The sequence below is a fragment of the Lepus europaeus genome, chromosome 3 (assembly GCF_033115175.1).
Source record: "Lepus europaeus isolate LE1 chromosome 3, mLepTim1.pri, whole genome shotgun sequence".
NCBI classification, from domain to species: Eukaryota; Metazoa; Chordata; class Mammalia; order Lagomorpha; family Leporidae; genus Lepus; species Lepus europaeus.
Genome location: NC_084829.1, coordinates 109,007,905 through 109,024,533, shown reverse-complemented (window position 1 = coordinate 109,024,533; position 16,629 = coordinate 109,007,905). Strand labels below are relative to the sequence as shown.

At 40.0% G+C, this 16,629-nt stretch overlaps 1 protein-coding gene across 4 annotated transcripts in view; it reads left to right on the top strand.

The window, feature by feature from the left end:
* REV3L (REV3 like, DNA directed polymerase zeta catalytic subunit) overlaps positions 1–16,138 on the top strand; it is a 190,285-nt gene extending 174,147 nt beyond the window's left edge. For all 4 annotated transcript variants that reach the window (XM_062186619.1, XM_062186618.1, XM_062186616.1 and 1 more), the window contains 6 exons: positions 2,657–2,771; positions 7,054–7,191; positions 8,379–8,569; positions 9,111–9,357; positions 11,185–11,394; positions 15,032–16,138. In XM_062186619.1, coding sequence (XP_062042603.1) covers positions 2,657–2,771; positions 7,054–7,191; positions 8,379–8,569; positions 9,111–9,357; positions 11,185–11,394; positions 15,032–15,172 — 1,042 coding nt within the window. In that variant the 3' untranslated portion in view covers positions 15,173–16,138. The remainder of the gene's footprint in view (positions 1–2,656; positions 2,772–7,053; positions 7,192–8,378; positions 8,570–9,110; positions 9,358–11,184; positions 11,395–15,031) is intronic.
* Positions 16,139–16,629: the final 491 nt, after the last annotated feature.

Here is a 16,629-nt window from a genome sequence, read left to right as displayed (position 1 = left end):
ATTTCTGATCCAGCTCCATGCTGATGTGCCTGGAAGGCAGTGGATAATGACCCAAGTGCTTGGGCCCTTGCACCCACATGGGAGACCCAGAGGAAGCTCCTGTCTCTTGGCTTCAGCCTGGCCCAGCTCCTGCTGTTTGCAGCCATTTGGGGACTGAGCCAGCGGATAGAGGATCTCTCTGTCTCTCCCTTTCTGTAATTCTGGCTTTCAAGTAAGTAATAAATAAAACTTAAAAAAAAAAAAGTAACCTATAGTATACACAATAGGACCTTGTGTTGAGCCTTAGACCACAGTAGAATGAATTATTATGAAATAGTAAAGGGGAACTTTGGGGTGTCATGAAGATGTTCTGTCTTGATTCTGGTTGTAGTTACACAAGTGTATACACTTGCAGGGTTGCCATAATGAAATATCACAGACTTGGTGGCTTAAACAACTGGAATTTTATTCTCACAGTTAGAGACGCTAATAGTCCAAGATTAAGGTGTTGGCAGGTTTGATTTCTCTTAAAGCCTTTCTTCTTGGCTCACAGATGGCTTCCATCTCACTGTGTCTTCCCATGGTCTTGCCTCTGTGCACAGGTGTCCCTGGTACTTCTGTATATACAGGTTTCATCTTTGAAGGACAGCAGTCAGATTAGATTAACAAGCTCTTACCAGATTGTTTTAACTTGATCATCTCTGTAAATAAACTATTCCAAATCCAGTCACATTCTGAAATATTTGGTATTAGAACCTCAATATATGAATTTTAAGGGAATACAGTTCAGTCTATAACAAGTATATACGTTTATCAGAATTCGTGGAACTGTACATTTCTAATGTGTTCATTTTGTTATATGCTAAATATACCTCACTAGAGTTGATTTTTATTAAATAACCATTCAAAAGGAAATTCCATAATTTTTTTAGTTTATTTATTTATTTATTTATTTGAGAGGTAGAGTTACAGTGAGAGGGAGAGACAGAGAGAAAGGTTTTCCATCGTTGGTTCACTTCCCAAATGTCCGCAACGGCCGGAGCTGTGCCGATCCAAAGCCAGGAGCCAGGAGCTTCTTCTGGGTCTCCCACGTAGGTGCAGGGGCCCTAGGACTTGGGCCATTTTGTACTGCTTTCCCAGGCCACAGCAGAGAGCTGGATGGGAAGAGGAGCAGCTGGGACTAGAACCAGTGCCCATAAGGGATGTCGGCGCCACAGGCAGAGAATTAACCTACTGCACCACAGCGCTGGCCCCCATAATTATTTTTTAAAAAATAAGACTGTATTGGTTTAATGGAGTATGAAGTAGAACTAAAAAGAAATACAAAAAGTGACCCAGATCATAGCCTTAGATTGAAGATATAGTTAGCTGTCAAAGGCCCTTTTTTTCTGCCTTTGTGATTATAAAATTAATTGATTTAGACGGTTTTTATTTTAAAGACCTTTTAGTTAAAAAAAAAAAACCAATAAAGTTTTTATTTTAAAGACCTTCAGTAAAATTGAATGAATTACTCCTTTTTTAAAAAAACTTTTCATATTAGTCTCTACCAATAACTCTACAGTATTGGCAAAAAAATTTTTTTCAGAGCAGACATCCAAATGGGATTTTTTTAAGGTCCTATAAAAAATTTTTTTAAGCAAAAAGAGATTGGTTTATATGGCTAGACATAAGAATCTTAAAGCCATGTTTCAAGATGGAATCTCAAATATATTTAATAGCCATTATTTCTTTGGTGCTTGGATTGAAGTATATACTAAAATGTAAGCTTAACTAGATTTGGTGTTACAAAAAAATACCTAATACTTTTGTTTCACCAGTTATTTCTGAGCATTTTTTGTGTTGATATTTTTTTATGCATATCAGAAACCCTCACCTCTTTACCTGCACACACTGCTGGTGGGATTGCACATCAGAAGGATTCTGGAATTCAATTTGATGCTATCTTTCCAAAAACATTTTTACTGTATACCATTTGTCCAGAGATTTCACTTCTAGGAATTTGTTCTAAGGATATAATCAGAAGTGTGCCACATAATTATTTTAAATGAGATGTTAGGGAAGAAAAGAGTAAAACACCTGTAATATATACCCATATTTATTGAAACACAGTATAATTGTACATATAAAAGAACTAAATTATATGGGGAAATGTTCAATATACACCATTTAGTGGGAAAAGATTTACAGAGACACATGTTTGTAGTGTCTTTTTCTCAATGGTAGGGTTACAAATGGCTGTTTTCTTCTTTGTGCCTTTTTGTGTTTTGTAACTATTCTTCAGTGAACATGTGTTTGCAAAAATGTGCTTTTTTAAAAGTTGAATTGTTCTGGAAAGAAATTTTTTCCCATAACACAAGGTTTTTTATTTCTTTATAATCACATATTCTCTTATTTTATGATGTACTTAACTGTATGTCATACAGAACCTCAAAACTGTAGGGATGACCAAGGACCCTTCTTGTCTCTTGCAATATCTGAGCCAATATGTTCAGCTCATCTAGAATATTGGATGTCTTAAACATTTGTAACAAGGGCTATGACTCCAGAAGTGACTTAGTATAGAAGAATAATGGAGAAAAAAATGGTTTTGTTTGGTATTCGAGTATTAGGACAATTATTCTTGATGATATTTTTCATTATAATGACCCAATACCCAACTCTGCTTTTAATCTCTTAGTATGTTTGTGCTACTGAAAGGAGCCACTAAGGAGCAGTCTTTTAAGATTGGTCAAGAAATTGCTGAAGCTGTAACTTCTACCAACCCTAAACCAGTGAAGTTGAAGTTCGAAAAGGTAAGAGGAATATAAAATGAATAATCACATGTAAAATTCACATACTGGAGTGGACATTTGGCTGAGCAGTTAAAATGCCACTTGGGTACTTGTCACAGTGCCTGGAATTGAGTCCTGGCTCTGCTAATGTGCAAACTGGGAGGCATCAGATGATAGCTTAAGTGCATAGGTCCCTGCCACCCACCCTGGCTTCAGCTTGGCTCAGCCCCAGCTATTATAGGCATCTAGGTAGTAAACCAGTGGACGGGAGAGATTGTCTGTCTTTTTTTTTTTTTTTTTTTTTTTACAGGTAGAGTGGATAGTGAGAGAGAGACACAGAGAGAAAGGTCTTCCTTTTTGCCATTGGTTCACCCTCCAATGGCCGCTGCGGCCGGCGCATCGCGCTGATCTGAAGCCAGGAGCCAGGTACTTATCCTGGTCTCCCATGCGGGTGCAGGGCCCAGGAACTTGGGCCATCCTCCACTACCTTCCCGGGCCATAGCAGAGAGCTGGCCTGGAAGAGGGGCAACCGGGACTAGAACCCAGTGTGCCGGCGCCGCAAGGCAGAGGATTAGCCTGTTGAGCCACGGCACCGGCCGATTGTCTGTCTTTCTATCATCTCTCTCTTTCAAATAAAATTTGTAAAAATTATTTTATAAAATTTCATATACCTTGTTACCTTTATGACTGAATACATTTTCAGAATAATTAACAGTATATGGATCCATAGAGTGTAAATTTGAAATATTTTTCTCAATTTCATAAAATTTTCTCAGATTTTTTAAAGTAATGTCTTTTCTTTAAGATTTTATTTATTTGAAATGTAGAGTTACAGAGAGGGAGAGATCTTCCCATCCACTGGTTCACTCCCCAGATAGCTGTAACAGCTAGGGCTGGGCCAGGTCAAAGCCAGGAACTTTTATCTGGATCTTCCACATGAGTGCAGGGGCCCAAGGACTTGGGCTGTCTGCTGCTGCTTTCCCATGCGCATTAGCAGGGAACTGGATCAGAAGTGGAGCAGCCAGGACTGGAACCCATGCCTATATGGGATGCCAGCATTGCAGGTGGCAGCTTAACACACTATGCCACAACGCTGGCCCCTAAAGTAATGTCTTCAACAAAATGAAGAATGTTCTAGTTAATACTGCTGTTGGCCACCCCAATAGCATTACTTATTGGTCTAAAAACAATCAGCATTTCATTTTCTCATAGATTTTATGGCTCAGAGGTTCGGAAAAGATGCACCAGGGTCCTCAGCTGGGAAGACTTAAAGGCTGGATGTGATCTTTCTGATAACTGGGGTAACCCAGTTGGCATCTGAGTACTCTGATGTTTAGTGGTAGGTGCTGGTAGATGGTGTGGACATCAGCTGAACACATACATGGTCTTTCCCAGGCTGCCTGTTCTTCTCCACGTTATGGTGGCTGGGTTCTAGGAGTGAACATCCCAAAGATAGACAAAGGGATTTTGCTTTTCATGACAGTCCCAAAACCACACAGTGTCACAGCCTCTTTAAATATAAAAAGAAAGAACAAAGATCTTATCTACTAATGGGAAGAATGTCAGAGTCCCACTGAAAGACCAGGTAGAATGGGAGATATTCTTTGCAAAGTATACTCCTGCCACAAGGACTTCTGACTCTTTTTGCTTTCCTTTAGATGTCAAATATTTATTTATAAAAAGATTTTATGCCTATGAGCTATGTGGAATGCAAAAAGAGTAAGACATGATTCTGTCCTGTAAGAGCCAGTAATCTAAAAGGAAAGATTAGAAATACATGTAAGTGATCTCTTTTATTGTCAGTTTATAGAAAGTCTTATGAGTAGTAGTCTTCCTAAGCAATGTTAAGAATACAAGGGACAGGGCCGGCGCCGTGGCTCACTAGGCTAATCCTCCGCCTTGCGGCGCCGGCACACCGGGTTCTAGTCCCGGTCGGGGCACCGATCCTGTCCCGGTTGCCCCTCTTCCAGGCCAGCTCTCTGCTGTGGCCAGGGAGTGCAGTGGAGGATGGCCCAAGTCCTTGGGCCCTGCACCCCATGGGAGACCAGGAGAAACACCTGGCTCCTGCCATCGGATCAGTGTGGTGCGCAGGCTGCAGCGCGCTAGCCGCGGCGGCCATTGGAGGGTGAACCAACGGCAAAGGAAGACCTTTCTCTCTGTCTCTCTCTCACTGTCCACTCTGCCTGTCAAAAAAAAAAAAAAAGGGACAGGAGGAATTGTGTCTTCCTGAGCTGGATGGAGAGATTCCATGTAGCAGGTAACATTGAACTATGTCTTGAAACATAGTTAAAATTTCAACAGACATGGGGCTATAATCATGATGCACAGAAGAAACTGGGATGTAGAGACAGGGAGTCAGACAAGCACAATATGGGAATACAAAGTAGCAGGAGATTAATGTGGAAAAAATTGATCAGACTGTAGAGGGTTTTGAATGTCAAGCTAAAGAGTTTCAGTTTTTTCAAAAAGGTTTATTGCCTTAGTCTGTTCTACTTTAACAGAATACCATAGATTGGATTATTTATAAAGAATAGAAACTTATTTCTCACAGTCCCAGGTTTTGGAAAGTCCAAGATCAAAGCACCAGCAATTGGTATCTGGTGAGTGTCGCTTTGGTGCATTGTTAGATAGTGGAAGGCAAAAAAAGCCAAAAAGGAATTAATTTTTTATCCCTCCATAAAGCTCTTTTGTTAAATTGTATACATTTTATTAATTAAATATTTATATAAGGTAAACAAACTTTATATACTTCATATACACATATTTAACATAAAGCTCTTTCATAAGGGCACCTAATCAAGGGGGAGTCCTCATGACATAATTCCATTATAAAGGACCCACCTCTTCATATCATCACATTGGCAAAACCTGAATTTTGGAGGAGATACATTTTAACCACAGCAGTTATCAAACAAGAAAGTGACATGATCAGAGGTGTTCGTGTTTCAGAATTGGCCTCACCAAGGTGTACAAGATAAGTTGGAAAAGGGAGTCTGAAGACTCAGTGCCTCTTGCAGCTATCATAGCCTTAGCTAGTGAAATGAAAAGAGGGAATACAAATTAATAAAGGACAATTCAAGAGCTGCTGAGAAAGAATGATGGGCAGTACCTTAATGTGATTGATTTATGAGAGCAGCGTGGAAAGCGAGAAGAGGGAGAAATGAATAATGATAAAGTGAAGAGCTTGGAGAATAACACCATACACAAACATGTACCTGAAATAGACTGGGCAATATAAAAACAAAAACTGCAAAACTTCCCAAAGAAAATATAAACATTATGTCAAGAACTGTTAAGCATGTGTTTATGATGAATATTGATCTTTAGTTTTGTTTTCTTATATTATTTTTGGTTTGAGAATATGAAACAGCTGCCCTCAGAATATGAGTTGAAAGTGTTTCCTCTTATTATTTGAAAGAAAAAGTGTGTAAGATTGTTTCAATTAGTTATTCCTTAGTTGGCTGATGGAATTAACCAGTGAAGCTTCCTGAATCCAGAATTGTATTTGGGGGAATGGTTTTAATTACAAACTAAACCAGACATGGCTGGCGCCGTGGCTTAACAGGCTAATCCTCCGCCTTGCGGCGCCGGCACACTGGGTTCTAGTCCCGGTCAGGGCGCCAGATTCTGTCCCGGTTGCCCCTCTTCCAGGCCAGCTCTCTGTTAACATCTACATTTGGTACAAAATTAAGAAGTTATTTACATCAATATTTAATTATTTAAGACAATATGATAGGGGCCAGTGCTGTGGCACAGCGAGTTAAAAGCCCTGGCCTGAAGTACTGGCATCCCATGTGTCCCTGCTGCCCCACTTCCAATCCAGCTCTCTGCTATGGCCTGGGAAAGCAGAAGATGGCCAAAGTCCTTGGGCCCCTGCACTGATGTGGGAGACCCAGAAGAATCTCCTGGCTTCAGATCGGCTCAGCTCCAGCCGTTGTGGCCATCTGGGGAGTGAACCAGCAGATGGAAGACCTCTCTCTGTGTCTCTTTCTTGCTTTCAAATAAATAAAATAAATCTTTAATTAAAAAAAGACAATATGATAATTTTTGAGAGAGCAATATATTAGTTGAAATAAGAGCAAAATTGATGTTAAAAAAAAAAGGAATGAGTAAGCGGTAAAGAAGTAAAGACAGTTCATTGTGCTTTCACCTCCAGGTGTTCTGTCATGAACCTGTTGTCCTCTAATCATATTTAAAATGTTTTTATAGTTGACATTTGGTTAAAGAGAGCAGAAAGATACAAAAGTAAAATTCATTACAAGGAAAAAAGTTATTTAGAACCATTTTGTTAATGTCACTATAGGTATATTTGCCCTGTGTTTTACAAACAAAAAAGAGGTATGTGGGTTACATGTATGAAACACTGGATCAAAAGGACCCAGTATTTGATGCAAAAGGAATAGAAACTGTTAGAAGAGATTCCTGCCCCGCTGTTTCTAAGGTAAGTTGTATCTATCTTGTTTTCATCTTTAAGAAATAAGTGACTATGAATGTGGTGAAAATGTAACCATCCTTTAAGTAAATGAAAGAACTATATCTTGCATAATTATATGTAACTATGGGAAGAACTGAATTTCAAGAATTTTATTTGATTTTACCTTTGGTTTCTGACTTCTTACCATGCCTTACATTTTATCAAAATTGCTAAAAAGGAACACATAAATTTGATGAGAATTTCCTACCAACAGGCTTATGGTATGGGAATGCATAGGCCCCAGTATTCAGAATAAGATATACCACTTTCACCGAAAATTTCAAGTTTAAATCAATCTACTATATAAATCCACCACATGTTGGTCATTTCCTAGTACAAATTTTATCAACACTATAAAAACGCAAAGGGATGATTTTGATTTGATCACTGGTATTATTTGAGCTATGGCCAAATTAAGTCCTCTCTATAACAATAAAAAACAATACATGAAATCATGTCTGATTACTTGTGCTTAAAGTGCTTTGACTAGTTAAGAAAACTTACACATTTTTGTTGCTCATCACATAACAAATGTTTCATCTGCTATCATTCTGATACTATTTTCCTCAAATCATATGATATTCTATTTTCAGAAATGGTGGGGCAGGCATCGTGCTGCAGTGGGTTAAACCACCACTTGAAATGCCAACATCCAGTATCAGAGTGAGGGTTTGAGTTTCTGCTCCCCTGCTTCTGATCCTTCTTCCTGCTAACATGCCTGGGAAGGCAGCAGTTGACAGCCCAAGTACTTGGGTTCCTGCTGGCCGAGTGGGAGACCCCACTGGAATTTGTGGCTTGTGGTTTTGGGCTGGCCAAGCCCAGCCTGGTGTGTTGCAGACGTTTGGAGGGTGAACAGCAGATGGAAGACCTCCCTCTCTCCGTCCTTCCCTCTCTCCCGCCATGTTATTCCTACCCATCCATGCAACTACCCTTCCTCTTTCTTACTCTGCCTCTCAAATAATTTTTTTTAAAAAAATAGCCAGCTATATATAGTCTCCAAAGTATTTTCCAACTTCTAATAATTTTTATCCAGTCATTTTAAGTAACAGATTATTTAAGTAAATCAAGTTACCTAATAGTTATATAATTGAAAGTATTATAACAGCAGTGAAATATACTAGGGGATACTTTATGTGCATATCTTTTTGTTTAAGATACTTGAGCGTTCTCTGAAGCTGCTGTTTGAAACAAGAGATATCAGTCTAATTAAACAGTACGTTCAGCGACAGTGTATGAAGCTTCTGGAAGGAAAGGCCAGCATACAAGATTTTATCTTTGCCAAGGAATACAGAGGAAGTTTTTCTTACAGACCTGGAGCTTGTGTGCCAGCCCTTGAACTTACAAGGTAATGAAGCACGACAACAGGCAGGCCTTCAGTACCTAAGTGGTGTAGCCCTGGGGTTCCGCACAGACTTAGAAAGTGAGTGAAAACACACCTCGCCTACCTGCCCAGACTCTTCACTGCCCTCGAGGAGCCTCGCTGAAAGTGAATGCATGTTCCCCTCTGCTCCTCTTCTGGGTCTCCTGAGGGAAACTCAATGCAGTTCAATTGTGACCTGATACAGAGCTTGTGTCCCCCACCCCCAGTCAGAATCACTAGGTCGTCTTTAATACTAATCCACCAAACACTTAGGGGCTGCCTCTCTGGAATCAAATGTTTAACCAGGTAACTTTGATCTCAGCCCTTTATAGTATCTGTTAACTCATTTTCCAGGTAGCAATAATTTACAGGTAAGTTTTGAATTCTTCCAGCATATCCACCTGGTGTAAACTAAGTAAAATGTATATAGTTTCTGAAGAAGTAATAACTCTTAAAGAATTTTTATGTGCTATATAGATGCTTCTGTGGGAGTCTTTGAGTGTGTCTCTTATTTGGATTTGAACAGAAAAATGCTTACTTATGACCGGCGCTCTGAGCCTCGAGTTGGGGAGCGAGTGCCCTATGTCATCATTTATGGGAGTCCCGGAGTGCCACTTATCCAGCTGGTAAGGCGTCCAGTGGAAGTCCTGCAAGACCCGACTCTGAGACTGAATGCCACTTACTATATCACCAAGCAAATTCTTCCACCGTTGGCAAGAATCTTCTCACTTATTGGTATCGATGTCTTCAGTTGGTATCATGAATTACCAAGGGTAAGCTTACTGACTTGTACATGTGTTATAAACTACAGAGAAAGTTCACTTTAAATTTCCTGTAAAACTTAAGGTTTTACTTATTTTGCAAGGAGCAAAGCAGACCATCTTTTATCCTAAAGTGGCAAAGACGCCATATTCTTCTGGTTTCCTAAAAAAGAAACATGAGAAGTGTCTACAGATACCTTCCCAGCTTATCAGGCTGGCCAAATTATAGAAATATTAAAATAAATCCCATAGCTATTTCAGTGGTAAACACTGAGCTACAAAATATCTCAGAGCAAACCAGCTAATAAAATAAATGAATAAAAATAAATAAAATGAAAAGAAATGAATAAACTTTCCTTCAACATAGATGTTTAGGAAATGTATAGGATAGAGTATCTAGACAGGGTTGTAACAAAACCAAAGAAATAAAAATGTTCAATTAACATTACAGTAAAGTAAAACGTGTAATGTGGAATCTTATCAAAGGGCGTTTTGCTTGAGTTCTTTTCTAGTTTACTCATGAGAAGCCTGAAAGAGCAATACGTAATTCTGTAAATAATGTGTCACACATTTTTTAGAATAGTCATTTTTTTCTGCTGGTTAGAATTCAGATCTTCTCAGTAGTTTGCTGGTATCTCAGACTGTGACAGGCAGAGGGTTCTCATGCAAACTGATTTTTAAAAAGCTGATATTTAATTTAGGTTTTCAGCAAACACTTTAAAGAGAAAGGGAAAGCATACACTCAGAACTGAGGTTGAAGCTGTACTTCAGAGAATTTGTGCTGGCTGACGTCTATAGTGCTGTGTCCTGGCTCAAGCCAGGAAGCTCAAGTTTTTTAAATACCATTTTCGTCTCATCATCAGCAAGAATATGAAGCCACTAGCATGTGTAAGAGTTAACCTAATAACTTTTTGCACAGTAACTTATAAGGCACCAGAAGAAACCGCCAACAATAATTTATTTTAGTATAAAAATAGTAGCAGAAGACTGATCTCAGAAACTAGTATTCACTCAAAAAGAAGAATTCTTAGACAACATTTATCTAATAAAATTTGAAAAGTTCCTGTTTTGCTTTTGCTAGGATTTTTCACTCTGCTACCTAGCATTGTTCTTAACCTTCTACTTGCTTTGTGTGCATGGCTCACCTGGGGCAGCCTTTCAGCAGTCTCTGCTCTCTCCATGGATTCTTTTTGACAGGCAGAGTGGACAGTGAGAGAGACAGAGAGAAAGGTCTTCCTTTTGCCGTTGGTTCACCCTCCTATGGCCGCTGCGGCCGGCGCATTGTGCTGATCCAAAACCAGGAGCCAGGTGCTTCTCCTGGTCTCCCATGCAGGTGCAGGGCCCAAGCACTTGGGCCATCCTCCACGGCACTCCCGGGCCACAGCAGAGAGCTGGCCTGGAAGAGGGGCAACCGGGACAGAATCCGGCGCCCTGACCGGGACTAGAACCCGGTGTGCCGGCGCCACAGGCAGAGGACTAGCCTAGTGAGCCGCAGCGCCGGCCACTCCATGGAGTCTTTCCATAATACTCTGTGGTCTCCTAGCCCTGTGTGATCTGTCAGTACATCTGTATATATCTCAACCACAAAACTAGGTGGAGGAAATCATCTTTTCCAGAAGAAAAAACTGAAGGTGTCGGTTGAAGTTAAGATGGAAGCTCCACGAAGGCAAGGGCATTCATTGCTAGCGCCCCAGTGCTGGGAACAATGTCTGGCTTCTCAACACTGGCTGATGAATAAAGGAATGAATGAAATAATGCCCAAGTAGACAGAATCACAGCAGAAGAGCTGCTCCGCTGTGAAGGTGGCTCAGACTAATTTCCAAATTGATGTTTTCATAGATCCACAAAGCCTCCACCTCCTCTCGAAGTGAACTTGAAGGGCGGAAAGGCACTATTTCACAATATTTCACCACTTTACACTGTCCTGTGTGCGATGAGCTGACTCAGCATGGCATCTGTAGTAAATGTCGAAGCCAACCTCAGCATGTTGCCATCATCCTCAACCAAGAAATCAGAGAGTTGGAACGCAAACAGGAGCAACTTACGAAGGTATGGCCTTGTTCAGCAACCTGGAACCTCAGGCAGTCTGGTTCTTCAGAGACATACAGACAAACCTTGAATTTTAGTGTGAGATATGAAACTGATGTGACAAGTGAAATGAGGATTCTAAACTGATAAACTTATTTTTTAAAGATTTTTATTTACTTCTCTCTGTGACTCTTTCAAATAGAGATATAGAGAGAAAGAGAGAACGAAGTCTTCTATCCACTGGTTCACTCCCCCAATGGCTGGAGCTGAGCCAACCTAAAGCCAGGAGCTTCTTCCAGTTCTCCCACATGGATGCAGGGGCCCAAGGGCTTGGGCCATCTTCCATGGCTTTCCCAGGTACATTAGCAGGGAGCTGGATCAGAAGTGGAACAGCTGGGACTCGAACCAGCACCCATATGGGATGCCAGTGCTGTAAGCTAGGGCTGTAACCTGCTTCACCACAGCGCTGGCCCCTAATAAACTTAACAATCTCCAAAATATTATAATGGAACTAAACTATTAAAAATGGCTTTTTTTGTTTTTATGGAATAATGTGTTTATTAAAACCTACAACTAGAACAGTCATCCACCCAGTTTCTTTTATAACAATATCTTTTAAAGGGGAGGCGGGTAGGTATTTAGCATCTGCCCTGACTCCAGCTTCCTGCTAGGGCAGACCATGGGAGGCATTGATAATGGCTCAAGGAATTGGATTGCCGCCCCCATGCGGGAGACCTTGATTGCATTCCTGGCTTCTAGCTTTGGCCCCAGTTGTTGCAGGCATTTGGGAAAGGAACCAGCAAATGAGTGTTTCTCTCTCCATCTCTCTGCCTCTCAAATAATTTAAGAAAAAGATAAGTTTACTACCAAAATTTTTGTAAAAATAGAGAAGTCCCAATTATTCTGTCAGTACTTACTCTGCTCATAAAAATCTTAGAGAATTGTTAGTAAATGTGGAAGGGCTGCAGTTCTAAAAGTATATATAGAAAAATTAATAGTTAATAACATGATTCTCTTTTTAAAAAACAATTTTTTATTTATTTTACTTGAAAAACATAGAGAGATTTTGTCCCCTGGTTCACTCCCCAGATGCCCACAGTAGCCAGGGCTGGGCCACACAAAGGCAGGAACTTGCAACTAAATCTGAGTCTCCCAGCTAGGTGACAGGGGCCAAGTACTTGGACTATTACGTGCTGTCTCCAAAGGTGTACATTAGCAGGAAGTTGGAACTGGAAGTGGAGGCAGCATCTGAACCCATGCACTCCAGTATGGGATGCAGGCATCCCAAGCAATGCCTTAACCACTGCTCTGAACACCTGCCCCGCATGGCTGAGTCTTACTGTCAGGGACTGTTCTAGGTAACTTTCAGATGAATAAAGTGCTATAGAGAGGTTAAGTAATTTGCACATTAGCACTGCTAATAAGTGAGATGGGGTATGAGCATGAGATGCAAGTCATGTCTTGAACTGAAATAGAAAATGAAATCTAAAGAACACCTCTTTCTGTCTTTCTCAGAAAACTCACACTCAGCATGGTTTATAAGTCTCTTTCTGTTCTGGCTCTACCTGCTACCTGTGTCATCACTTCTCACCCTCCCCCTGTCCCACTCTACCCTGTGCAGATACCATACTGAACTTCTGGGTGTGTGGATGTACCTTAATCTCTCCCAGCTCCTAGCCCTCAAACACCCTGCTCCCTCTGCTTTCCTCTGACTCCCCCCAGTCATCTAAAAACAATCAGCTCAAACCTTTAGCTGAGAATATATCACTACAGTTATTACTAGCCGACTTTCAGCCATTTTGTGCCAGATGCGGTTCTAGTCAGTAAAGACACTGAAATCACTGGCTGCTCTCAGCTTCTGTTTAGTTTATTGGCTGCTGTCCCAATAGCAGCAACCACCTTACAGCAGATTCTCTTGTTGAATCCTAATACAAGGCACAGACTGAGAACAGGATCCTCAGAGATCTGCTTAGGTCAGGCTGTGTGTGATCAAACTCTGCAGCGCAAAAGTAGGTAACACTCTTCCTCAGTGTTTATAGAATGTTAAAAAAATAATAATAATAATAACCATTCCAGGGGCCAGCGCCATGGCTCACTTGGCTAATTCTCCACAACCCATATGGGCACCGGGTTCTAGTCCCGGTTGCTCCTCTTCCAGTCCAGCTCTCTGCTGTGGCCCGGGAGGGCAGTGGAGGATGGCCCAGGTGCTTGGGCCCTGCACCCACATGGGAGACCAGGAGAAGCACCTGGCTCCTGGCTTTGGATCAGCGCAGCGCCAGCCATAGCAGCCATCTGTTGGGTGAACCAACAGAGGGAAGACCTTTCTCTCGCTCTCTCTCGCTCTCTCTCGCTCTATCTCTGTCCAAAAAAAAAAAAAATTTAACCATTCCTTAACCTGTATAGAAAGCCTCAAAAAACTTCAAAAGTAGAAATATTTATGCATTTTATCAATACTGTGGTATAAAACTAGTAATTTATTAGAAACTCAGAAAGCACAATGATTCATCCACTGGAACATTCTCATACTCCCTGTTAACAGTGCAAACACTGCATACTAGGTCCTCGGTGGCTGCACGTGTCAGGGAAAACTCCTGTTCATCACCTTAAACACTTTTCATGATAAACCTGAAAGAAAAGTTTTGAAAAACTAAGTCAAAGAATAAGCTAAAATGTAGGTTTCCACATTGTGGCGTTCAGAGTTTTTGAATGTGAACCTGAATTGGGCTGAATGCTCAGGGTTTAAATCACCGGTGAAGAATCTTGAACACAACGCTGAGTGACATTTAGTGAGTCATGTAATTCCATCCTGGCTCATCTATCAGACAAGCACAGAGAGGGTTAAATATTTATCAGTTTCTGCTAGCACCTGAGTTTAGCTACAGAACATGGAGCTGTGATACAGAAATTCTATATTTGAATATCTTGGCAGATTTTTAGCAGCATGGCGTACTCCATCTCCATGGCACACAGTGAAGCACATGTTTGTAGCAGCTTGTTTATAACAGGATCATAGTGTTGAAAACAGCAACCAACTTGTTTGATAGCTGGTCACTGTGTCATTCTCTTTTTTTAAAAAATTGCCTTATTAATTTCCTTAAGATTGGATCTTACATATTAGAATCACCTAGGATCCTTAAGAAGTACAGATTGCTAGGCCCATACCCAGATATTGTGACATATCGGGCTGGGTGGGGTTCAGGCATTATTTATTGTGAACTACTGGAACTAAGGTTGAAAACCACTAGCCTACTACTTTAAAATTCACATTATTTTTCTCTTCTAAACTAATAATGTTTTTATGATTGCAATATATATATACATCTGTATTTTGTAAACAAAAAAGTGTTTATAGTCCATTTAAAATACATTTTTTGGTAACTGGGTAGCTAATTATGTGGATTTTCACACAATGGGATTCTGTGGTAAGTGAAAGGATCTCAAATGAATCCTTGGGAGATTTTGTCCTCTATTTTGGTGACATAGTATCATTTAGAAGTATCTGAACAAGAGATGAAAATTAATGAAACTTTGATGAATGACATGTTATATCTGCCAGTAATGTATAGTGGATCAAAAAGGCTGGAGCATAAGGATTTGTTGTTTATACATATCTCCAGAAACTTTCCCATTGTTTTATATATTTCTCTTATGCTTTCAGATATGCAAGAACTGTACTGGTTGCTTTGACCGACATATCCCATGTGTTTCTCTGAACTGCCCGGTACTTTTCAAACTCTCCCGAGTAAATAGAGAATTATCGAAGGCACCATATCTCCGGCAGTTACTAGACCAGTTTTAAATTGTCAGTTTCCCAGAATTCCAGGTGCTATTTTTTTCAGTGTTTACCACTAAACTGTTGTGCATGGTGCTTTTTCAACTTTCATCAAGTCAAGGCTGTCCACTGTCTGTCTGTTCCCTGAAGACTATGAAGACTTTACTGCTGAGTTGAAATTGTACTTGTTGATCTCTGAACTGCTCACCTCTTACAATGTACAAATTCCTCATTCTTTCACCTTTTTAACATTGTTTTATAATGCAGGTGTTGGATTTGCTCCAGTATGTGTAACATCTTGTAGATCCATTTGAGTACATCATGTTTACTTCCCTGTGGAAGGAGCGCTGAAAAAAAACCTCTTAAAGAAAAAACATTTGTGTGTTTTCCTTGAACTGTCTGTATCAAGACGTGTTAGAAATATCCATTCACTTTATAATTTTGACTGCGAAATATTTTGTAAATACACTTTTTTACTTTTCAAACAACTGAGTAAAATAACGTGCAATGAATTTTATACAAATGATTTTCAAGTTGTTTGGTATATTCCTCTAGGTTTTGCTTGACTCAAAGTAGATTTGTTATTTTGATCAAACTGTGCAAACTAATAGTACCATGTGTAGCATTTTGAAACATTATTTTCTAAAAACCACTGTCTTGCTTTAGCTATCAATGGGGCATTGTGAGGAACTGTGCAAAGACATTTTTGTTACAAACCTGTGGGCCTGTTGCAATACTTTAAAAATAAAAATTTTATTCCATTTTTGCTTGTTTTGTATAGACATTTCTATTGCTTCTAAATATGCTTAAAGTATTTTCTTTCCTTATGTACTGTACAGTTAATCTTATTTGCCATCATCTTGAACACAAAATGTGTATTTAGAATATTTGTATAACTGTATAAAATGAAAAAGGAATTATGTGGTCAGTGCATTGTTTTTTAAACTGGAAATCATTTTGTTTTAAAAGTTAATGGAAACCATATTAAAGTTGAATAAAATATCAAATATAGTGGTATGATTCTTGGTATAAATGGTATCATCTTCATCTGTTTTATAAGCCCACATTGGTTACATCTTACCCTGTCTGTTTCTGAAATTTAATGAGATAAATTATCTTGATTGCAAAACTTTAAGATTTAAAAAAAAAAAAAAAAGGCAAGGGCAGTTGTTTGGCCTTCTGGGTAAGCTGCCAATTGGGATTCTTGATGCCTGCACCCCTTATGAGAGCGCCTGGGTTGAAGTCCTGCTCCTACTCCTGAATCCAGCTCCCTACTAGTGCACACCCTGAGAGACAACAGGTGATGGCTCCTGGGAGTCATCAGACAGGGTTAGGTCCCTGCCACCCATGTAGGAAAACTGAATTGGGCTTGCGGCTCCAAGCTGTGGCCTAGCCCAACCCTAGCCATTGCAGGCATTTACAAGACAAACCAGTGGATGGGAGCGCATGCTATACATACATACATCCATACCAGCACAAACACA